At 43.1% G+C, this 25,320-nt stretch overlaps 1 protein-coding gene and 1 pseudogene across 1 annotated transcript in view; both read left to right on the top strand.

Annotated features, from left to right (window-relative positions):
• Positions 1-3,840: 3,840 nt before the first annotated feature.
• Positions 3,841-25,320, top strand: part of MYH15 (myosin heavy chain 15) — a 159,670-nt gene continuing 138,190 nt past the window's right edge. Inside the window, exons 1-7 of the mRNA XM_027514018.1 lie at positions 3,841-3,971; positions 15,218-15,324; positions 18,402-18,545; positions 20,419-20,575; positions 21,213-21,240; positions 22,784-22,877; positions 24,825-24,917. Coding sequence (XP_027369819.1) covers positions 3,884-3,971; positions 15,218-15,324; positions 18,402-18,545; positions 20,419-20,575; positions 21,213-21,240; positions 22,784-22,877; positions 24,825-24,917 — 711 coding nt within the window. The 5' untranslated portion in view covers positions 3,841-3,883. The remainder of the gene's footprint in view (positions 3,972-15,217; positions 15,325-18,401; positions 18,546-20,418; positions 20,576-21,212; positions 21,241-22,783; positions 22,878-24,824; positions 24,918-25,320) is intronic.
• LOC113907726 lies at positions 11,270-13,275 on the top strand (annotated as a pseudogene).

Here is a 25,320-nt window from a genome sequence, read left to right as displayed (position 1 = left end):
GTATTCTTTCCTAAAGAATTCCATAGACAGAGGAGACTGGCAGGCTACAGTCCATGGGGTCACAAAGAGTTGGATATGACTAAGTGACTAACACACCATGTAAATAATGGATACATGTAATGTGGACTTTGTACTCACTTCAAAGGCACTCAGGTGGGTCATCCTCTTGGCCTTAGTTACTTACCTCCAAACAGTTATACTCCTGGCAATGCAGTTTCCTCCTGGATAGAGCTCCTTTCTACATCTTTAATTATGCTAAGTGGTCCAGACTAGGAAAACGATTTACACAGCTATATGATCTGTATCTTGATGTGAGCTCTTTATCCTTGGTGTTATAATAAGAACTACTTTAAAAAATCTGTTAAATATGAAAGTACGTGCACATGCCACAAATTGAAACAGACCAGAATGGTATGAAGTGTAGAGTAACCGTCTCCTCCTCCCACCTACATCCTGTCCCCACTCCCCAGCTATCCGTTTCTTAGGTATCTTTCCAGGAAATACGTACATGCACACACAAACACACACTCACACTCCAGGAAATTTATGGATTTCTTCCATTTCAAAATATACTTCCTGAGCTCTACTGTCTACTGCATACAAGTCACCAGGAAGTCACACATAGTTAGAGGAGGATACGGCTCAGTTCTCTCACAGATACAGACTTACAACTCGTCTCCCTGACTACAGCTTCTCTCTTTTTCAATCCACCCTGAATGTGCTGCCAGAACCATTTTCCTAAAATACTGCTTCCCCCATGCCCTTGCCCAGAGTTTATGATGTTTCCTGGAGTCTATTCTGAAACTTCTCTGCCTAACTTTCAGAGCTGTCCTTTATCTAGCTCCATTTTATCTATTCAAGTGCTTAATATGTATTATTGTTACAAATCCTAAATTTGAACGCTTACCTGCAGAAAGGTCAATTTTGTCTTTTCCTCCTGGGAAATATCACCCCTGATCCTGTCTCTGGGCTTTGGCTCATGGACTTCTGATGAGTACTTCTATCTTGGGAAATGTCCCTGTAGATTATGACTAGTCCTTGCATTGTGTAGGGAAGGAAAGTGAACATAGAGAAATTGTGACTTTCTGTTAATATAAACTGTATGCTTATTTTCTAGCAGAAATAAAGCTAACTCTTGGGCTGGACCAGTAGACTTTGCTCTAAACCACACTCCAGAGATGCTGTCATGGATGCACCCAAGTCACCACAAAGCAGAAAATAGATTAACTGCCATAAAATAAATGATTCAGTTCAGTTCAGTTCAGTCGCTCAGTTGTGTCCGACTTTTTGTGACCCCATGAATTGCAGCACGCCAGGCCTCCCTGTCCATCACCAACTCCCGGAGTTCACTCAAACTCATGTCCATCGAGTTGGTGATGCCATCCAGCCATCTCATCCTCTGTCATCCCCTTCTCCTCCTGCCCCCAATCCCTCCCAGCATCAGAGTCTTTTCCAATGAGTCAACTCTTCACTTGAGGTGGCCAAAGTACTGGAGTTTCAGCTTTAGCATCATTCCGTCCAAAGAAATCCCAGGGCTGACCTCCTTCAGAATGGACTGGTTGGATCTCCTTGCAGTCCAAGGGACTCTCAAGAGTCTTTTCCAACACCACAGTTCAAAAACATCAATTCTTCAGCGCTCAGCTTTCTTCACAGTCCAACTCTCACATCCATACATGACCACTGGAACAACCATAGCCTTGACTAGACAGACCTTTGTTGGCAAAGTAGTGTCTCTGCTTTTCAATATGCTATCTAGGTTTGTCATAATTTTCCTTCCAAGGAGTAAGCGTCTTTTAATTACATGATTGCAGTCACCATCTGCAGTGATTTTGGAGCCCCCCAAAATAAAGTCTCACACTGTTTCCACTATTTCCCCATCTATTTCCCATGAAGTGATGGGACCAGATGCCATGATCTTCGTTTTCTGAATGTTGAGCTTTAAGCCAACTTTTTCACTCTCCACTTTCACTTTCATCAAGAGGCTTTTGAGTTCCTCTTCACTTTCTGCCATAAGGGTGGTGTCATCTGCACATCTGAGGTTATTGATATTTCTCCCGGCAATCTCGATTCCAGCTTGTGCTTCTTCTAGCCCATCATTTCTCATGATGTACTCTGCATATAAGTTAAATAAGCAGGGTGGCAATATATGATTAGGCTTGTTAATTTTCATGCATGTGTGAAGTAGAAAGTGACTGCAGTTCATTCAGGAGGGAATAGACCATGGAGCTCTTCAGTCGTGAGGTAAATCAGAGCTAAGCCAACTTGGAAAGTCCCCCTCTACCTTCTCATCTATAAAATGGGGCTACTAAGACTTGCCCATGCAAATGAGTGGAGAGGAAAAAGCCAAAGAACTTTTTTGTCCAATTAGAATGACCTCTCATTTGGGTCTGTGACAGCCTAGATTTTTTTCTTCTCATTTTCAACTGTGAAGTGTGCAGATTAAAGATAAAATAAGTAAAGTGTAGGGAATAGCATGAACATTCAATGAATTTAGTCCTGATAATTTGCCCAGCAACCCAGTCCACCCAACACTGGAAACTGCCTTGCTTGAGCTGAGGTACTCCTTATTCCGTTCACTCTGTTCACCACAAAGCCTGCTTCCCTCCTCTGGCATGTGCTATCCTAGCACAGCTCCCTAAATGTCTACCAGCAGTTTCATGTACTGCCTGTTCCCAGACACTCACCTCTGCTGCAGTACTCACCTTTTTATTCCTTTATTCACTAATGCTGAGCATTTGTCTGAAAAACTTCCCTCTTTGCTGCCATGATCTGGCTACAGTGCACCATCTTCCTGGGTGTACCTGGATACCTGCAAGCCTTTCCTCCACTCCTACAAGGGCCCTAGTGTCCATAACCCTCTGTTTCTCAGTCTACTCCATCCCACCACCCACCAGGGTCAGAGCTCTGGGCTTCAGGGTTGCATGATGACTTTTATTGGCTGTGGGCATTTTTGTCTTTGTGGGCTCCTTCCTTCACAAAAAGTACTAAAAATTGGATTTTATAACCGTGTTGGTTGATATAAAGACTGATTAATATAATCCAGGCTGGTTTCATCATTATATGTCATTAATATTATTTTCACATATTTCTTCTGCTTTTTTTGTGTGTGTGAACCACTTTTAAAGTCTTTAATTTGTTATAATATTGTTTCCATTGTATGTTTTGGTTTTTTGGCCACAAAGCATGTGGGATCTTAGCTCCCTGACCAAAGGTCAAACCCACAACCCCTGCATTAGGAGGCAAAGTCTTAACCACTAGATCACCAGGGAAGTCCCTTTTTCTTCTGCTTTTAGAAGAAATTAAAATATTTTTGTGGCCCCCTAAAAGCATTGTGGACTCTAGGCATTGAACTTTCTGTGCTTCCTGCATAAATGGATCCTGCTAGAGTAAGACTCCTTGTGTATAACTTCATCATATACTTGAGACATGGCAGCTGCTGCTGCTGCTGCTGCTGCTAAGTCGTGTCAGTTGTGTCTGACTCTGTGCGACCCCATAGATGGCAGCCCACTAGGCTCCACTGTCCCTGGGATTCTCCAGGCAAGAACACTGGAGTGGGTTGCCATTCCTTCTCCAAGGCATGAAAGTGAAAAGTGAAAGTGAAGTCGCTCAGTCGTGTCTGACTGTGCGACCCCATGCACTGCAGCCCCCCAGGATCCTCTGTCCGTGAGATTTTCCAGGCAAGAGTACTCCAGTGAAGACATGCAGAGAGGTAGTTAAAAAGAAAACTCAACCCTTGATGGTCTGTCTATGGTGGAATAATTTCTCCCCTCAGTTCCTGATGCGTCCTTTCCCCTGGTTCCTTCCTACACCTGTCTTCTGCAGAGTGAATCTTTTCGGCTCACTTTAAGGTCTCAGCCTGACTGGGAGGATCACTTTAAGGAGGATGGACCTGTCGGAGCTTGGCGAGGCCGCAGTCTTCCTCAGGATAAGCAAGGATGAGTTGCTTCTGCTCCAGGCCATGGCCTTTGATGGTAAGTCTTATGGCAGCTGCTAGCTTCACTTTATTTTACTGCTTCCGGGTGGCAACTGAGATATCAGAGTGGAGGAGCTGTCATTTCTGGAGCCTAACTTATTTGCTTGGAGTGAAGTCTGTCTCTGTGAACCTCTGAGCAATTGAGGAGTTCAGGGTGTGGAGGGTAAAGATGGGGGTTTGTAAGGAAGAGCAGGAGGGCTGCGAGACAGCCCAGACCCTGGTTCTGGTTGCTATGACAGGTTTCTCTCTAAGGAAGCACTGTTACAACACAGTAGTAGATATAATGGTTATCTGAGTTAAATTCACCCACTCCAGTCCATTTTATTTCACTGATTCCTAAAATGTCGATATTCACTCTTGCCGTCTGTTTGACCACTTCGACTTTTGCCTTGATTCATGGACCTGACCTTCCAGGTTCCTATGCAATATTGTTCTTTATAGCATCGGGCTTTACTTCCATCACCAGTCACATCCTCAACCTGGTGTTGTTTTTGCTTTGGCTCCTTCTCTTCGTTCTTTCTGGAGTTATTTCTCCACTGATCTCCAGTAGCAGGTTGGCCTCCTACCAACCCGGGAGTTCATCTTTCAGTGTCCTATCTTTTTGCCTTTTCACACTGTTCATGGGGTCCTCAAGGCAAGAATACTGAAGTGGTTTGCCATTCCCTTCTCCAGGGGACCACGTTTTGTCAGAACTCTCCACCATGACCCATCCATCTTGGGTGGCCCTTGGGCATCGCTTAAAGTTTCATTGAGTCAGACAAGTCTGTGGTCCATGTGATAAGTTTGGTTAGTTTTCTGTGACTGTGATTTTCATTCCGTCTGCCTTCTGATGGCTAAGGACAAGATGCTTATGGAAGCTTCCTGATGGGAGAGACTGACTGAGGGGGAAACTTAGTCTTGTTCTGATGGGAGGGAATATGCTCAGTAAATCTTTAATCCAATTTTCTGTTGATGGCCAGGGCTGTGTTCCCTCATGTTGTTTGACCTAAGGCCAAACTATGGTGGAGGTAATGGAGATAATGGAGACCTCCTTCAAAAGTTCCCATGCATGCACTGCTGCACTCAGTGCCCCCGACACTGAAGTAGGCCACTGCCAACCCACACCTCTACCGGAGACTCCTGGACACTCACGGGCAAGTCTGGGTCAGTCTCTTGTGGGGTCACTGCTCCTTTATCCTGGATACTGGTGCACACAAAGTTTTGTTTGTGTCCTCCAAGAATCTGTTTCCCCAGCTCTGTGTAAGTTCCAAGCTCTATGGTGGGATTAATGGCAACCTCCTCCAAGAGGGCTTATGCCATACCCAGGTCTGCTACATCCAGAGTCTCTGCCACTGCAACAGGCCACTGCTGATGCATACCTCTGCAGGAGACACTCAAAAACAGTTCTGGCTCAGTCTCTGTGGGGTCTCTGGGTCCTGTTGCACACAAGGTTTGTTTGAGCCCTCTGAGCGTCTCTGGCAGTTATGAGGTTTGATTCTAAACCTGATTTCCCCCCTCCTACCATCTTGCAGGGGCTTCTCCGTTGCCCTCGGATGTAGGGTATCTTTTTTTTGGTAGGATCCAACATTCTCCTGCCAATGGCTCTTCAGCAGCGAATTGTAATTTTGGAGTTCTCTCAAGAGAAGATGAGTGCACATCCTTGTACTCCGCCATCTCATAGATGGGATGACAATTGTATCTACTACTGTGGGCAAGAATCCCTTAGAAGAAATGGAGTAGCCATCATAGTCAACAAAAGAGTCCAAAATGCAGTACTTGGATACAATCTCAAAAACAACAAAATGATCTATGTTCATTTCCAAGGCAAACCATTTAATATCACAGTAATCCAAGTCTATGGCCCAACCAGTAATGCTGAAGAAACTGAAGTTGAATGGTTCTATGAATACCTACAAGACCTTCTAGAACAAACACCTGAAAAAGATGTCCTTTTTATTATAGGGGACTGGCATGCAAAGGTAGGAAGTCAAGAGATATCTTGAGTAATAGGAAAATTTGGCTTTGGAGTATAAAATGAAGCAGGTCAAAGGCTAATGGAGTTTTGCCAAGAGAACACACTGGTCATAGCAAACATTCTCTTCCAACAACACAAGAGAAGACTCTACACATGGACGTCACCAGATGGTCAATACCAAAATCAGATTGATTATATTCTTTTCAGCCAAAGATGGAGAAGCTCTATACAGTCAGCAAAAACAAGACCGGGAGCTGACTGTGGCTCAGATCATGAACTCCTTAATGCCAAATTCAGACGTAAATTGAAGAAAGAAGAGAAAACCACTAGACCATTCAGGTATGACCTAAATCAAATCCCTTATGATTCTACAGTGGAAGTGACAAATAGATTCAAGGGATTAGATCTGTTAGACAGAGTGCCTGAAGAACTATGGACAGAGGTTCATGACATTGTACAGGAGGCAGTGATCAAGACCATCCTCAAGAAAAAGAAATGCAAAAAGGCAAAATGCTTGTCTGAAGAGGTCTTACAAGAGGTTTTCTTGAGAAAACAAGAGAAGCTAAAGACAAAGGAGAAAAGGAAAGATATAGCCATTTGAATGCAGAGTTCCAGAGAATAGCAAGGACAGATAAGAAAGCCTTCCTCAGTGATCAATGCAACGAGACAGAGGAAAACAATAGAATGGGAAAGACTAGAGATCTCTTCAAGAAAATTAGAAATATAAGGGAACATTTCATGCAAAGACAGGCACAATTAAGGACAGAAATGGTATGGACCTAACAGAACCAGAAGATATTAAGAAGAGGTGGTAAGAATACACAGAAGAACTCTACAAAAAAGATCTTCATGACCCAGATAACCATGATGGTGTGATCATTCACCTAGAGCCAGACATCCTGGAATGCGAAGTCAAGTGGGCCTTAGGAAACATCACTATGAACAAAGCTAGTGGAGGTGATGGCATTCCAGTTGAGCTATTTCAAATTCTGAAAGACGATGCTGTGAAAGTGCTGCACTCAATATGCCAGCACATTTGGAAAACTCAGCAGTGACCACAGGACTGGAAAAGGTCAGTTTTCATTCCAATCCCAAAGAAAGGCAATGCCAAAGAATGTTGAAACTACCACACAATTGTACTTATCTCACATGCTAGCAAAGTAATGCTCAAAATTCTCCAAGCCTGGCTTCAATAGTACATGAACCATGAACTTCCAGATAGTCAAGCAGGATTTTAAAAAGGTAGGGGAACCAGAGATCAAATTGCCAACATTTGCTGAATCATCAAAAAAGCAAGATAGTTCCAGAAAAACATCTACTTCTTCTTTATTGACTACACCAAAGCCTTTGACTGTATGGATGGATCACAACAAACTGGAAAATTCTTACAGAGATGGGAATACCAGACCACCTGACCTGCCTCCTGAGAAATCTGTAAGCAGATCAAGAAGCCACAGTTAGAATTGGACATGGAACAACAGACTGGTTCCAAATTAGGAAAGGAGTATCAAGGCTATATATTGTCACCCTGCTTATTGAACTGATATGCAGAGTAAATTATGTGAAATGCCAGGCTGGATGAAGCACAAGCTGGAATCAAGATTGCCAGGAGAAATATCAATAACCTCAGATATGCAGATGACACCACCCTTATGGCAGAAAGCGAAGAACTAAAGAGCCTCTTGATGTAAGTGAAAGAAGAGAGTGAAAATTTTGGCTTAAAACTCAACATTCAGAAAACTAAGATCATGGCATCTGGTCCCATCACTTCATGGCAAATAGATGGGGAAACAATGGAAACAGTGAGAGACTTTATTTCGGGGGGCTCCAAAATCACTGCAGATGGTGACTGCAGCCATGAAATTAAAAGACTCTTGCTTTTTGGAAGAAAAGCTATGATCAACCTAGACAGCATATTAAAAAGTAGAGACATTACTTTGCCAACAAAGGTCTATCTAGTCAAAACTAAGGTCTTTTCAGTAGTCATGTATAGATGTGAGAGTTGGACTATAAAGAAAGCTGAGCACCAAAGAACTGATGTTTTTGAACTGTGGTGTTGGAGAAGACTCTTGAAAATCCCTTGGACTGAATAGAAATCAAACCAGTCAATCCTAAAGGAAATCAGACCAGGTTATTCATAGGAAGGACTGTTGCTGAAGCCGAAGCTCCAATACTTTGACCACCCGATGTGAAGGACTGACTCATTGGAGAAGACCCTGATACTGGGAAAGATTGAAGGCGGGAGGAGAAGAGGATGACAGAGGATGATATGGTTGGATGGCATTACCAACTCGACGGGCATGAATTTGAGTAAACTTCAGGAATTGGTGATGGACAGGGAAGCCTGGCGTGCTGCAGCCCATGGGGTCACAAAGAGTCAGACACGGCTGAGCTACTGAACTGAACTGATTACAACACAGACATGCCCAGGTGGGCCCTAGATAAAGCCTTTCTCAGAAACCTCTTCATGTGGGTAAATAGCAGGGTAGAGAGAGGGGCTGAGGTTAGACCTTAGGGGTTAGTGCACTGGGAAGAAGAATAAAGGAAGAGGCTCCAGGAAGGTGGACAACAGAAGCTGTCCTGGGCCCTCCTCAGGTTTTGCTGGTGCTGGAACTTTGCCTCCTGGCTGTCTTCTAGATCAGGAGGGTCACTCGGTCAACACTAACAGAAGATAATTGGGAGACTTGCTCTCCCTGACGAATAATTTCTTGGTAGTTACAGCAAGAACAAAGGTTAATGAGGGTTTATCCATAATGAGTACTACATTAAAATCTCTAAATGTTACATCCCCACCCCCCACCGCCTTTCTTTACATGTCTGGGTTACATGGTCATCTTCTGAATTTTGGTTAATTGGAGATTTAGAGTCAGATTCATAGTGTGATCCAGCATCAAGATACTTATATATCTCAATTCCAAAAAAGTGTTCAACAGTGCAGCATAAACCCTGACTGAGAGTTGTTCTAGTACTCCGAATTAGTCAACATTAGAGTTTAATATAACCAATTATAAAAAATTCAAGCCAGTTAGGCAGGATATTCTATTTCCATCATAGACTAGTCCTGGATCAGTTCCCAGTTTCCAGTCATTGGGTTTCATTTCTATGATTGGATTTACGGGGGCTAATTATAATCCATCAAATCATATACAATAACAGAACTACCCCTGAGGTCAGAAGTGGTCATGCAGAAGCTCATCACAGGTAGTTAGATAATGAGGGACAAGATCCTAGTAGTGCCAGGAGAAAATCAAAATGCCAAAGCATCTGAGATAATTGGATGATACAATTTAGAATCAGCACAGTAAAAATTACTTAAAATATCACAATCCACACAATTTCTAATTAATTTTTTTTTTTTTTTTGGTCAAACAATCCTTTCTCATAGAAATGCACTGGCAGCACAAAGAGAGTCAGCAGAAGCTTTCCATCCCCTTGGGCCAGTAGACAATGGAGTATGCTTTTTGAACTCAGGCCAAATGGAAGCAGTGTGATAAGAGTATTTGCCAAGTAGGGCTTCCTTGGTGGCTCAGACAGTAAAGAATCTGCCTGCAATGCAGGAGACCTGGTACTCCATCCCTGGGTCAGGAGGATCCCTGGAGAAGGAAATGGCAACCCAGTCCAATATTCTTGCCTGGAGAATTCTATGGACAGAGGAGCCTGGCGGGCTACGGTCCATGGGATCACAAAGAGTCGGACACAACTGAGCGACTAACACTTTCACTTTGCTTTCAATTCCCTGTCCTTGATTCTTTCTGACAGTCTAATTAGAGCAAATCACTTTACCTTACTGAGCCTCAGTTTCCTCATCTTTAAAATGGGACCATCTGCTTTCTCTGCCTACCTTCTTCCATGAGGATCAAAGAAAGACAAAAATGTGGAAAACAAACACAACACATTATTATGATACCTGGGAAAGAAAGCTAGAATCACTGGCTATCAGGGAGGAGGTGTGCTTTCAGAAATAGAAACAAAACACCATTTCAAGGTAAAGACAAGTGATTTTTATAGAAAAATTATGGAATTTAGAAAGATGGTAACGATAACCCTATATGCGAGACAGCAAAAGAGACACAGATGTATAGAACAGTCTTTTGGACTCTGTGGGAGAGGGAGAGGGAGAGGGTGGGATGATTTGGAAGAATGGCATTGAAACATGTATAATATCATATAAGAAAGGAATCGCCAGTCCAGGTTCGATGCTGGATACAGGATGCTCGGGGCTGATGCACTGGGATGACCCAGAGGGATGGTACGGGGAGGGAGGTTGGAGGGGGTTCAGGTTGGGGAACACGTGTACACCCATGGTGGATTCATGTTGATGTATGGCAAAACCAATACAATATTGTAAAGTAATTAGCCTCCAATTGAAATAAATAAATTTAAATTAAAAAAAAAAAAGTAAACTATTTAAATAACTTCAAAGCTAAATATAGTGCTACTTCAATTTTAATCAGTATCATAGAAAACAAATTTGAAAAGAATGCTTCAGATACATAACAGTTATTATCTCTGAGTTCCATTATGGATGATTATTTAATTTATTTTTTTTGATACAGTTCTCTACTTTTAAATCTGTTTTGCAATAAACATATGTTCCCTTTATCTTGGAAAAGGTATTTAATCATCTAAAAATATGAAATCATAGAGATAAAACTCCTGAGTGTTCAGATGAGAAAACTAACGCTCAAAGAGTTGAGACCATTGTCTTACATCTTCTTAAGCCAGGCCTAAAATCCAGGCAGCCTGAATCAAAGCCATTGCTCTCTGTTCCCATCCTTGCAATTATTCATGAGAATGCAAAGAAAAGTTGACTGAGTTCATTTACTTCATCTTCAGAATCATCCCACCCTGAGATTGGGTCTTGGGTAGTTAAGTGCTTCTGAAAATTCTTCTCTTCCACAGTTTCCAGGGCTGATAAAAGAAAGAACTAATCATGAGACAAGTGATGAACCTTATTTTTGAGGGAAAAATTGGAGGGAAAAAAGCTCAGCATATAAGATAGAGGAAGAATGCTTTAGTGGAAAAGCTCTGACTTGGGAGGTAAATGATCCAATTTTTACAGTCATTATTTTAATGATTGCCACTAATTATCTATATGACTGTGGACAACTCCCTTAATCTCTTTTCTTAGGTTCTTTTTTAAATAAATAACAAAAGGAAAATCTGTGCCAGATGGTACCCATGTTTCTTTCAAGTAATAACACTTGGTTTATAAACACAGACGGGGCAGGCAGCTCAGGAGCACGGAGTGTGCGTACCCTTGTGTCGCGAGCGCTTGAGCGAACGTGGGTCCCGGGAGCCCCGGCTCTGTGTCCTCCTCATTGCACTTGCCCAGTGTGAGTAGCACCAAGCTGGACATGGAGCCACAGCAGAGGTCCCCATTGGTGGAAGTGAAGGGGAGCGTAGAGCTGAAGAGACCCCTGGCCAAGGCCCCTTCCCGGCTGTCTCTCTTGGGAGGCAGGCTGAAGAGGAGGCCTGACCAGATGGAGGAGGCCTTGAAGCCTGAGAAGAAAATAACAGGAGGCCTGGGCACCAGAGTGGCCACGACCCACCCCAGAGCAGCAGCCCTCACCTCCGTGCCACAGACACAAGGCCAGACTGCAGTGCCCAAAGCTCCCAAGAAGCCAGGACCCTGATGTTCCACAGCTGTTGCCACAGTGCTGAAGACTCAGAAGCCAGGTCCTGCTCTTCTTGCCCAGAAGCCTAGAACAACAGCTGCCCCTCCCATGGTGGAAGGGAAGAAACCCAAATGTCCAGTCTGGGACTTAAAGGGGCAGTTATGTGACCTCAACACAGAGCTGAAATGCTATGGTGAGAGGAAGTAGATGTTGGACCAGGAGAACCAACAGCTGTGGGACCAGCTCAGGGAGGCCCAGCAACAGGCCTTGGACCTGGAGGCAGAGTGCAGGACACTGGAGTTGACCAGGTACAGGCCCAGGCTGAGCAGGCCAATGGGAGTTGGGGAACCTGAGTGCCCGGGTCCTGGAGCTGGAAAAGTGGATAGGCACGAAGGAGGACTTAGTGCAAGGGCTCCAGAAAGAACAGCTGAGATGTTCGGAGGAGTGGAGGGGACTGGCTGCCTGGCTGGAAGAGCAGGAGAGGAGCCTGCAGACCTCAGAAGCTTCTCTGTCGGACAGCCAAGCAGAGGTGGCTTCTCTGTGCCAGAAGGCTGCAGTCTGGGAGGGCTCACTGGCTGAGTGGGAAGAACATCTCCATGGGCTTGAGATGGAGTGCCGGCGGTTACATAACCAACTGCAGGAACTCAAAGGCAACATCTGTGTGTTCTGCCAGGTCTGCCCCATCCTTCCAGGGGAGTCCAACCCATCCCCTGGCTTTCTCCAGTTTCCCTCTGGCCCCTGTGGGCCCTCTGACCCTCCAACCCACCTCAGCCTCTCCTGGTCTGACGAGCAGTGTGGGACCCTGAGTGGGGCGCCAGCTGCCCCTACCCACCATGACTTCTCCTTTGACCAGGTGTTCCCACCAGGGAGTGGACAGGATGAAGTGTTTGAGGAGATTTCCATGCTTGTCCAGTCAGCCCTGGGTGGGTATCCAGTGTGCATCTTTGCCTATGGCCAGACAGGCAGTGGTAAGACCTTCACCATGGAGGGTGGGCCTAGGGGAGACCCCCAGATGAAGGGGCTGATCCCTTGGGCCCTGCGGCACCTCTTTCCTGTGGCCCAGGAACTAAGTGGCCAGGGCTGGACCTACAGTTTTGTGGCAAGTTACTTAGAGATCTACAACAAGACTGTCTGAGACCTACTGGCCACTGGGACCTGGAAGGGCCAGGGAGGTGAATGTGTGATTCGCCAGGCAGGGACAGGCAACGAGGAGCTTAATGTCACCAATATGCGCTATGTTCCAGTCTCCTGTGAGAAAGAGACTAGCCTACCAGAACTGGGCTGTCATTCGTAGAGCCCAGAATGAGCGCTCGTCATGTAGTCACAGTGTGTTCCAGCTGCAGATCTCTGGGGAGCATGCTGGCCGAGGCCTGCAGTGCGTAGCCCCCCTCAGCCTTGTGGACTTGGCTGGGAGCGAGCAGCTAGACCCTGGCGTATCCCTCGGCCCTGGGGAGCAGGAACACCTTCTGGAAACACAGGCCATTAACAGCAGCCTGTCCACGCTGGGGCTGGTCACCATGGCCTTGAGCAACAAGGAGTCCCATGGGCCTTACTGTAACAGCAAGCTCACTTACCTGGGGCAGAACTCTCTGGGCGGCAGTGCTAAGATACTCATGTTTGTGAACATTTCTCCCCTAGAAGAGAATGTCTCCAAGTCCCTCAACTCCCTACACTTTGCCTCCAAGGTGAACCAGTGTGTTATTGGTACTGTCCAGGTCAACAAGAAATGAAGATGGATCTAGATATTGTGTGTGTGTGTATGTGTATGTGTGAGACACATGGGGTGGGGGGTATGGGTGTTTTATTGGGCGAGAGCACTGATACCTGGGTCTATCAAATAAAGAAGAGAATTTTTTAAAAATACAGTACCTTTCCCTTAAATGCACACAATGTATGCAAGTGGTGCTTTTCAAAAACAAGCCTGTTTTCATAAACACAGTTCAGTTCAGTTCAGTCTCTCAGTCGTGTCCAACTCTTTGCAAGCCCATGGACTGCAGCACGCCAGGCCCCCCTGTCCATCAGCAGCTCCCGGAGTTTACCCAAAATCATGTCCATTGAGACGGTGATGCCATCTAACCATAAACACAACACAAAGCAAAATTAGTTTTTGCAAGAAGGTCAAAATGATAGATACAATTAAAGCCAATATTTAAAATGCAAACAAGTAGAAGCAAATACAAAATCAACCAGATAGGAACACAAAAATTCTCCTGCCCAGCAGTTTGAGGGGTGAATTGGTTGTAATCAGGGAAATGGAAAGAGAGTACAGTGGAGGTTGTGACAGCAAGGAAGTAGTAAGCAGAGATTCTTTTCAGAGACAAACGTGATGGCAGAGGGGTGCATGCTGCCCAGGTTCAAATCTTTCTCACACACTCTATCCTCAAGTCCTACCGTTCATCTCTGGGGGGTCGTCTGGTGAAGCTGCCTGTCCTGCAGGAGTGAGACTTCCTAGCTTTTGTGGTTCCTGTGTTGCAGAGTTGGGATGGTGTTGACACTACCCTCCAGTACTATGGCTGCAGTGGTGCCTTTTCTATGCCTCCCACCGCCACAGACTTGGATTTTCCTTCTTCCAGCCAAATGCTCTCCTTCCTACCTCTCCCCGTCTACCTGAGCTTCGGACAAGACTCACTGACATACATACACTATCATGTGTAAGATAGCTAGTGGGAAGGTGCTATACAGCACAGGGAGCTCCGTGCTCTGTGTTGACCTAGAGGGGTGTGATGTAGGGAGGGAGGGGATATATGTATAACTGATTCATGGTGTTCTATGGCAAAAACTAACCCTACATTGTAAAGCAATTCTACTCCAATTAAAAATATAAAAATGAAAAATAAATAAAAAATAAAATCCATTAATTAAAAAAAGACTCACTTTCTTTTCAAAGTGTGTTTCTTATTCATCTTCCCTGGCTATCTGCCTCAGGTGGAAGAGGACTTGAGAAGCATCTCAGTGAGGCCAAGAGAAGCTGCCTCAGCTGCTCGTAAGAATTCTGGCTTGTTTCACCCAGAGCCTCTTGTTGGTTAATCCCTTTGTAGAGGGCTGCTTTGCTAATGTGTGAGACATGGAGTAGAGGAGGCAGAGAGAGAGAAAAATAATATATGGGGAAAATATGAATCAGTTAAGATGTATGACAGAAATAACTCATTCTCTCTCCTCAATCTTTCCCCCCATCTAATTCTACCATGTAATAGTCTTTATTATTAAGGCTTTCATTCCAAAATAAGAAATAAGGTCTAAAGAAACCCTGACAGACATGCACAGTAACCTAAATTTTCACTTAGTTGTAACCAGACTTTTCTTGAATGGTGTTTTTTGGACAGGAGCTAGGAAGGGTAAGAGCACCAGGCCAATTGCCCAGCACCTGGAGCTGTTAGTGGGAGGTAAATGCTGGGGATGGAGGGGTGGGCAATGGCTAGCACTTAACTGTCGCGTAGCAAAATGTTTTCAATCTCCATTGGCTAAAATGTTTCTTGTTCCTATACAGTCCTTAGGTGGGTTTATCTTCAGGCTGGGCTTTCATGATTTTATCTAACTTTGCAATTTCCTATGTTCGTGACTCCAAGTCAATAAACAGACAGCAGAAATGAGACCATGTCTGTTAGTATGAAATGGTTCAATGTACATTTCCTATAAGAACTGTAGTTAGGAATCCATTTTTTTCCTCTGTAGGGAAGAAAAAGTGCTGGATTCATGATGAGAAGAATGCTTATGTTGAGGCTGAGATTAAAGGGAGTGGAGGTGATGGCAGACTGCTTGTTGAGACAACAGATGGAAAGGTAAAGAAATCTTTATTTCATCCCTGGGGTGACTAAGTTAGCTGTTCAATAATTAAGTTTTGTTAAAAACCTGGGGTAGGAGACGCCACTGACCCCACTGACTGCCACTGACTTTAGAAAACTCATTCATCTTTAAGAAACTCTTCCACTTATTCTCAAAGATTTAATGATAAACACTGAAGAATCAGAGTAAACCAATTGCTAGTGGTAAATCTCATTGATGCTAGCTAGCATGCACAGCTTTCCCCCTTCTTTCATCATATTTCAAGCTCTTTTTAAAAGTACCTCTTGGAATAAGTAATAACCTTAGGAAATATTTACTTGGAGTAAATACTGTCTTTCTTAGGAAATATGTAACAAGCTATGTTAGGAGGATCAGGAAAGAGTGGGATAATTTGAATAAGAATAGAACAGTGTCAGAGGAGCCAAGAAATGGGCAAGAGTCCGTAATGTTAAATGCTAGAGAAAGAGATTTAGGGCTTGGAGAAAGCCTTGAACTTCAGAATCAGGAGGTCACCCATGACCTTTGAAAGAGAAACTTAGGTCAAATGTTGGGGCATAAGTTAGATGGTGAGGCATCTTAGAGAGAATGTGTAGTGAGGCTGTAACAGTCCCCGGCCCCTTCTCCCTGTCACCTAGGCACTCAGAACCACAGGCAATACTGAACAGACAGCCCATTCTCAGCACCTTTGTCAATATCATTGACCTCAGGTGCCTGCCAGCCCCATGGCAGAGAATTGGGCCTATTTCTGCTCTGACTCAATACACATATCCTTTTGGATTTTACAGGTGATTTCCTGCCCATATGTAGTTCTCCAGTCTCCTTCCAATTCTGCCCATTCCAACTCCATAACAGGCCACATCCTATAACAAACAGTTACAATCATTATCAAGAAAGTTTATCTTTTTCATACCCTTATCTTTGTATTTGGACAATTTATGATTCAAAGTATCATCATTTGAACTGTAAAATTCTGGAGGCCACTCAAAAACTACCACTTATGTGTGTTTTATATGCCTTCCTTGCAGTGTCTGTATGCTTAAAAAAATCACAAATTAGGTAAATTTTATATAACTAATTAATGGAATTAAGGGCAGAAACTTGGTCCTTATCAATAGGAACATACACATGTAGGCAAGGTTAAATTTAAAATGTCTTAAATAAGGAAACAGAAGGATTCAATTATTTTCTCCCAATCTGTGTGTTGTCTTTGCACTTTCTTGATTGTGTCCAGTTCAATTTTATTAGGCCTCCAGATGAGAAGTTTGTTCTTCTGAGTACATTTTTTAAAACTGCTGTTTTTTAAAACAGTAGTTAAGGTGATTTGTGAATATAATGTGGTTACAACTATGAAATAAATCATAGGAAGATTAGCATGAAAGCAGTAAATTAATGATACAGAAAGAGGAGTCTAAAGGTAGGTGGCTTGGTTCACCATATAATGGAGGTCTCATTCCCCCAGCCCCACTCTGCATCCCCCTGGCTCCAGGCTTCCTCCTCCTGATATTAGAAGTAACTACACTTCCAGTCACCTTTGGTCTTCAAAATATTCAGTTCAGTTCAGTTGCTCAGTCGTGTCCAACTCTTTGCGAGCCCATGGACTGCAGTACGCCAGGCCTCCCTGTCCATCACCAACTCCTGGGGTCTATTCAAACTCATGTCCATTGAGCTGGTGGTGCCATCCAACCATCTCATCTTTGAAACATTAACAAAGGCAATAAAGCCAGTGGGTGGGGAGTAATACTTAAAGTTGGTATTGAAAGAACAGAGAAAAATAGAATCAGAGCTAAGGGGAGGTTTTTTATGTAAGAGACCTCATTATGTTCTACAGGAGAGAAGGAGTTCATGAAATATGGAAATTGAAAGGGACTCAAAAGAAAAGGGGTTATTGTTTGAACAGTGCCAAAAAAGACTTAATAGGAATGAGATAAAAAATATGGAGAGTGTGGGAGCCTTAGAAGAAGTATTACTAACTGGGATTAAATGGAGCAATTAGCTGATACCAATATGTATTAATCAAGGAAAAGGGCTACAGGAAATAGGGTTAGGAAACATGAGAGTAACTCTAAGCAACAATTTGATAGTTGCAATGCATTGCAATGCAATGTTAATCAAGATATCAACACTTCTGAGTACCTTCTATGTCCTTAGCATTGTGATAAGAAGAAGAAACCATCACGATCCCTTCTTCAGATGCTTATAATCTAGCTGGAAAGCATCTGAAGAAGGGATCGTGATGGTTTCTTCTTCTATAGTTATCAAAACCCTTATCACAATGCTAAGGACATAGAAGGTACTCAAGAAGTACCGATGGTATCGCTGGTGGTAAAGAATCTGTCTGCCAATGCAGGAGACTTAAGAGACCTGGGTTCGATCCCTGGGTCAGGAAGATCCCCTGGAGAAGGGAATGGTAACCCACTCCATTATTCTTGCCTGGAGAATCCCATGGACAGAGGAGACTGGCATGCTACAGTTCATAGGGTTGCAAAGAATCGGACATGACTGAAGCAACTTAGCATGCACACACAGCCAATTATTAAAACACAGACAAGAGTTAATAATATCAAGATAGTACAGGTTGTATATATGGTAAAAGACTTAAGGATGGAAAAATAATGAGCAGGGGAAGTTGGGGAAGGCTTGAGGAAGAGAATAGGTCTAAAGTAAGTCTGAAAAGATGAGTCTGTCTGCTTGATCCATTACCCTAAATTCCTCCTTTTAAACATTCAGGATATGCTGAGACATCTAGGGAGGGGCTAGATCATGTGCAATATAATGTGTGTTATCTCAGGGGCAGTCAGTCAGTGGGGAACCACAGAATCAGGGTGCTGCAATTTAGAACATTTTGATTCAACCAAAGCCCTTTTAAAGACTTTATCTTTGGGCAAGGAGAGAACATGAGTAGGAGGAACACCTGTTTCTTGGAAGAAACAGGTTGGCTTAACTTCCTTTGGCTCCATCCTCTAATGAGGCATCTTTTTCTTCACTCTTTGAATATTCTTCCCAATGCCTGGCAAAAATGAATGCGCACAGAAGCGGTAGGGGAATATATCTTATATTTTTCTCCTCTCTGCAGCATCTGAGTGTCAAGGAGGATGAAATTCAGCAGATGAATCCTCCAGAGTTTGAAATGATTGAAGACATGGCAATGCTGACTCACCTCAATGAAGCATCTGTGCTGCATGCCCTGAGGAGGCGCTATGACCATTGGATGATCTATGTACGTGTATATGCCTCTCTGCTGACAACATGCTGGCATCATATTGGTGATGTCCCAGCCCTCTCTTAGGTGAAAAAAGATATTGAGTTCAAGCATACTCATATGAGGATAATCTTTGCAAAATGCCCACTGGGCAGGGACCTTACTTTTTTCCACTTTTATTTTGTTATTATATATATATCCCTTCCCACAGATATTCATGGGAGAGAGAGAGGGTGGGATGATTTGGGAGAATGGCATTGAAATATGTATAATATCATATATGAAACGAGTCGCCAGTCCAGGTTCGATGCACGATACTGTATGCTTGGGGCTGGTGCACTGGGATGACCCAGAGGGATGGTATGGGGAGGGAGGAAGGAGGAGGGTTCAGGATGGGGAACACATGTATACCTGTGGCATATTCATTTTGATATATGGCAAAACCAATACAATATTGTAAAGTTAAATAAAATAAAATTTAAAAAAAGGTAAAGGCCCAAGGCTTGGAGAGTGATAGACCAGTGCCTTTTAAATGCCAATTCAGTCTCTTACTAGTTATTATTATTTTTAAAGTATTTATTTATTTAGGTTGTGCTGGGTCTCAGTTGCAGCGCATAAACAATTAGTTGCGGCATGCAAACTTTTAGCTGCCACATGTGGGATCTAGTTCCCTGCCCAGGAATCCAACCTGGGCCCCCAGCATTGGGAGTGAACAGTCGTAGCCACTGGACCGTCAGGGAAGTCCCTAGTTATTTCTTCTTGGAGTGACCTTATCAGTAGTGTGGGATAATAAAACCTGTCTCTTCATGGTAGCTTGAAGGATAAAACAAAGAATGTAGGTAAAGCATGTAGTTCAGTGCCTGTTATCTAGTTAGCGCTCAATAAATGGAATGATTTTTTCCCCCATCATCATTGAATTGGGGATGATTGGTTGCTCAGCTCTTTTAATTCACTAAGGATACATCCAGCTGAAGCAACACTGCGTGGATTAGGCAAAGATGAAGGCTTTTGGGACCCATTACTGTGGAAGCCTAGCCATGCGGCTGGCTTACTCCTGGGCACTCTGATTTGCTGCATGACTGTTTTCGTTTCCCTGGGATGCTGTAACAAAATTACCACAGAGTGGCTTAAAACAAAGGAAATTTATTCTGTCCTAATGCTAGAGGCCAGAGTCCAAGATCAGATAAACAGATCTCAGGCTCTCGCAGTCCCGCCAGAGCCTCAAGGGGAGAACCAGTCCTCACCTGTACTGGTTTCTGGTAGCAAGTGGCTCCGTCACTCCAGTCTCTGCCCCCATCTCCACATTGCCTTCTCCTCTGTGTGTCTCTTATGAGGTCTTTAGCTGTTGGATTTAAGGCCCAACCAGATATCATCTTGAGATCTTGCCTCAATTATACCTGCAAAGATCCTTTTTCCAAATAAGATCAAATTTTCTGGTGATTAGGATGTGGACATACCTTTGGGGAGCCACAATCCAGCCACCACTGTGAGTGACCCACACGAGCTATTCCCCTCAGGGCCTAAAGTATCAGGTTCCTAACCCTGCTGAGACACAGACTCCCTTCAGGCCTCAATGCCTGAGAGTGGGTTCCTCATATCAGCAGTCCTGCTGTCAGCATCCTCCTTGTCTTTGAAAGGCCTGTGTGTGTGTCAGACAAGTTAGTGGTTGACAGCTCTCCCAGGGAAGGGGTAATCCCGGGTCCCCTGTTACTCTAACCTGGTTCTGTCTCTTTCTGTTCAAAGTCCCTTCTCTGTAAGAATCCAAAAGCCCTTTTCCTCTTAGTTCCTTTGTAAGTAAATATTCAAGCAGATGTTACCCGACAGTGAAAGAGCTGACAAACCTGCAAGTATTCTAACCTATTTTCAGAAATCTTTTCTGATCTTACATCAGACATATTCAGGGCTCTCCTGTGTGAGCATCAACCCTCACAAGCAGCTTCCAGTGTATCACAAAGCGGTGGCGGCAGCCTATAAAGGCAGGAGGCGATCAGATGCTCCCCCTCACATCTTCGCTGTGGCCAATAATGCCTTTCAGGATATGCTTCACAGTAAGTGTCTGCCCTACAAAATGAAGGGTAAAAATATCTGATCTAGTTTTTGTCCGTGTCGCTAAGAGGCAGGTAGGCATTGTGAACGGAGCATGGCCTTTACAGCTGCCTCATCACTTGAAGCCTTGTTTCCTTCCAGATGAAACATGGGCAAAATAAGGCCTACCTCCTAGGGTTATGGGGACGATTAGCTCACATGTCAAATTAAGGGAGATAATGCCTTGAAAGTGCTCAGCCCAGTGGCAAGCCCAGAGTGAGCCCCCTGTAGCTGTCCGCTTTTATTACAGAAAGCACCTGCTAGAATGTTTGGCACAAAGAAGTTATTCTGTAGTTATTTTTACACCAGGCTTAATAAAAGCCTTAAAATAGTGATATGTCAACCGTTTGTCATTTATCATTTATATTTGGAGCAAGGAAATGGTGATGGAATTTGTATGTTCTTATGACTAGCCTACATAGGGTCAAGAGAAAAATCTCTTTTACTTTGTACCATTTGAATAGTATCTTTTTTCTAACTGTATACAGAACAACTCCTTCTCCTGTTCTCAAACTGTAACCAAGGAAATTTTGAATAAATTCATACCGTACATAGAAATTCTAGCAGAAGAATGTTCTGACATTTTCCTTTCTTTTGTAGGTCGAGAGAATCAGTCTATACTCTTCACGTAAGTGCTTGCTTTTACTTTTTGGCCAGCAGTGAGGGTTTCCATCAAAATAGACACCTACATTTCACTGGATATGAAACATAAATTCACTGCCTTTGAATTGTTGTTCTTCAGATACCAGACACAGGCTAGGCAATAGTAAGATACTCAGGAAATTGTCATAACACGTAAGTCAGTGCTTAGCCAAATATGGTGCCCACTAGGCTGCCTCCCGTTTTAGAAGATACTTTAGAACCTGCAGTGCACACGCTGGTCTTAATCATCTTCTTGAGGAAGAGAGCTCCCTATCCAAATGATCATTTTCAGAGTTCTCTGGTTGGCTAGTTGGATTGAAAGACTGAAAGTCCAGTGGGATTGACCACTGGACAGATAACATGCTATTGTGAGCAGCCAGACTGGAGCAGGCCAAGGTACATTAGTTTCATGCCTGCATGCTCAGTCTGCCAGTTGTGTCCTACTCTTTGTGACCCCCATAGACTGGGGCCTGCCAGGTTCCTCTTTCCATGGAATTTTCCAGGCAAGAATATTGGAGCAGGTTGCCATTTCCCCCTCCAGGAGATTTTCCGACCCAGGGATCAAACCCCATCTCTTGTGTCTCCTGCATTGGCAGGTGGACTCTTTACTACTGCGCCACCTAGGAAGCCCAGTACATTAGGTAGTGGGAATTAAAGATGGTGCCCGGAGGGGCAAGAAAAGGGAGTGAAGAGGAAGGAAGGAAAGGATTTCACTGAGACCATGTTGTATGTTAATCTTGCCGGGAGGAGCACTGGCTGGCCAGGTGAACTGTCAGCACAGTGACCGAGGCAGAGGCTAGGACTTGAGAGGCAGGGAAATGCTAAAGTTCTTGCTCTTCCTAAGCAATGATGATGCCACCTCATGTATTAGGCTATTCCTTGGCTTTAGTCATCCCCAGAAAAATAATAGGGTCTCAGAATCTTAGAGCCAGAAGAGTGGTTAGAGTTCAATCCTTTGCAGAGAGGACAGACTCACTTTTTAGAGTTTCAGACAGATAAAAGCAGACCTTAAACCTATGATGCTTTGAGCGATAAGGCTATAAATTCACCATGGTGTTCTCCCCACATTACAAAGCTAGCTGACTGTTAAAGGTAAAAGGGGAGTATAAAGCTCAACTTCCTGGTGGAGTGACCAGTCGGTTCTTCTCTGAGGGAGAGGGTTGGACCTGGTCATGTGGTCACAGCCTTCATATGTGATGATCTCTTGAATAGTTGGTAATGAGGAGACCTATCTCTAATTAGCAAAGATACCCTTAACCTTTTAGTTAATGGGACCAGGAAGGGCAGGCTTCTTATTTTCATAAAAGTCTTTGATCTTTCTCTATTCCAGATTTTTTGCTAATGCTGCATTTCTAGCCTAAGATATCCCCCCCTCCCAACCAATTAAATGTCTGCCTCTCCTTCAAGTTCCCTCTAAAGTTCCACATTTCCATAAAGCTCTCCCTCTTAGTTAATGCGGTTAAAATTATTTGTTTTTCCTTGCATTTATAATCTGAACCAGTTAACTGTCACTGAATTTCTGATCATAGAGGAGAATCTGGTGCTGGAAAGACAGTGAACACCAAACATATTATCCAGTATTTTGCCACTGTAGCAACCACGGGTGAATCCAAGGAAAAGCTGGTAAGCCTTCATGCATATTGGCAGAAAAGGTGAGGTGGCCCTATCCACTAATGATGGAGGCTCTGCCCTGACCACTTTTGGGAAGAAAGGAGGGGACAATGCCACAAAACAATTAAAAAATTATGAAAAGTCTTTTTTCCCCATATTTTCCTCTCAGGAAAATCATCAAGTGCTCTGAACCAATCATCCAAAACCATGAAATTACATAATCTGCTTTAGATCTGCTTCAAGGGGCCCTTATTGGCCTAATCTTTCTTGGTTGGACTCTTTGAGAATTAGGTACTTAAGATCCACACCATCTTCTGCTCAAACTATGGTCACCAATGCCCTGAATAGCCACTTTTGGTATTAGTATTTCTTAATCCCTTTAGCTACTGTGAGATGTCAGGCTTCCTCAAATATTCACTGAGAGAACTCTGCTTCCGTTACCCCTAACTTCTGGTTCAAATTCCAAATGCTCAGTGGATGTACCCTCAACTTTAACCACATTCTAGGTTCTGAAAAACTTTACCTTCTATTTAAATGTTTTTATACTTGGTAATGTTTGCTTTAGCTTACTGGGTTAACAGGTTGATGGTAATAATCTGAGGATACCTAGATATGAGAGTTGGTCTGTAAAATACGCTTAGATAATGCTGCCGCTGCTTCTACTGCTGCTAAGTCACTTCAGTCGTGTCTGACTCTGTGCGACCCCATAGACGGCAGCCCACCAGGCTCCCCCGTCCCTGGGATTCTCCAGGCAAGAACACTGGAGTGGGTTGCCATTTCCTTCTCCAATGCATGAAAGTGAAAAGTGAAAGCTGAGCAGAGCTCAAAACCAATGAGCTATTGAGCTGTTGGAGCCTCTCGTCTTACTATGCCTGAATTTGCTATCTTGCTTTTCAATTTGATACTGGATGTTTCCTGCTGTTTTTCCAAAGTAAAAGTATGTCAAAATAGCAATCTAGTCCAATTTTCAAACCTTAGAAAGTTTCTTTTCCAGCTACCACACTCCTGAATTTGATTAATTTCTTTAGTTATCACTGAATTCTATTATCCACTATATGATACTTTATTTTTGTGTACATTTTAGGTTGTTTGGTGTGCATTTGTTTGGTCTAACCATTGAGTCCTGTGATAATACATAACACAATACATAATACAAAAACTTTTATGAAAAATTTTGCTCATATAGCCCAATTACTTTAAGTAACCCATAATACATAGAAAGAACATAGTATTTATAAGTCTATAGATTCTGAAATACTACATACTGTGAAATTCTCCTCATACAAAGAGTATCTGGGACTCAGTGGAAAGTTTAGGCAGTGGCAGTTTAGGTGCTAAGTGGTCATTAAGACTCATTCAATGAGGGAAAAAAAAGACTTGCCCAAAGTAGATGACCTGCTTTGCCCCATCAGCCTGAGCACATAGTATTTAAACTTAAGACTAATAAATACCATTTCAAGTCACTTCTTGGTATGAACCTCAAGATTACTTAGGGATAATAGCAAGCAAAAATATAACTGATAATGACAAGAGTCTGCTGTATTACCTTAGAATAAATTTCTAGGTGTAAGAATTGAATGGGAAGAGCAGCAGATTAGCAGTGAGGAGGAGTATATGGAATGAAGTTTGGAAATAGGCTATGGTATTTGTTATTATTTACTTTGGTAAAATATCAATTTTCTTTTCCTACTCATACCAATGCCAACCAAAAAAAGAAACATTGCAAGTAAATGACCTCCAACCTATAGTCTTAGGGGCATCATATATTGTCAGTCTTTCCTCCATCTATTTTTCTAAGTTCCCATTCCAAAGTAATATTTTATCACCAAATTCAGAAGTGGTTTTTGGTCATTTATTATCAAAACAAGAATGAGCTTTGACCTTGGTATGGAAGGCTTGCCACATTACAGAATTCTGCCAAACACTTCATCAGTTGTATTTCTCTTACCTGTATCCAAGGAAACTCTACAAGATCAAATCAAACAAGTGAATCCTGTCTTGGAAGCATTTGGAAATGCCAAAACCCTGAGAAATGACAACTCTTCTCGTTTTGTAAGTAACTGAATTGAGCAGTATATTGGAGTCTTTCATTTTTAGCAAATGGTTAACTTCATGCCTGAGCACACAGATCTGAAAAAATTTTTTTCTAGAACATCAAAGAAGGTTTTTGATGACTGTACATAATATTGTTAGATTCCTCAAAAAATTTTGCTAGCTTCATCTTAATACAATTAAGATGAATACCTGAGAAGCTTCTACTAGGTAGTCAATTTCAGGAAGAAAATATGTTAATACTTTAAAATTCCTTACCACTCCCAGTAGGAAAGCTCACTCAGCAAATTCTAATGATGTTTTATATTTACTACATTTTACAGATTTGAAAGTAATTTCTTCTTTGTAATTTCCTATACTCCTTGTAAAAGTCATTTTGGTAAGCACTTCCGAATTCACGTAC

The sequence above is a fragment of the Bos indicus x Bos taurus genome, chromosome 1 (genome assembly GCF_003369695.1).
Source record: "Bos indicus x Bos taurus breed Angus x Brahman F1 hybrid chromosome 1, Bos_hybrid_MaternalHap_v2.0, whole genome shotgun sequence".
Taxonomy (NCBI): domain Eukaryota; kingdom Metazoa; phylum Chordata; class Mammalia; order Artiodactyla; family Bovidae; genus Bos; species Bos indicus x Bos taurus.
Note: the sequence above shows the minus strand (reverse complement) of the source record. Positions and strands in the feature narration are given on the sequence as shown.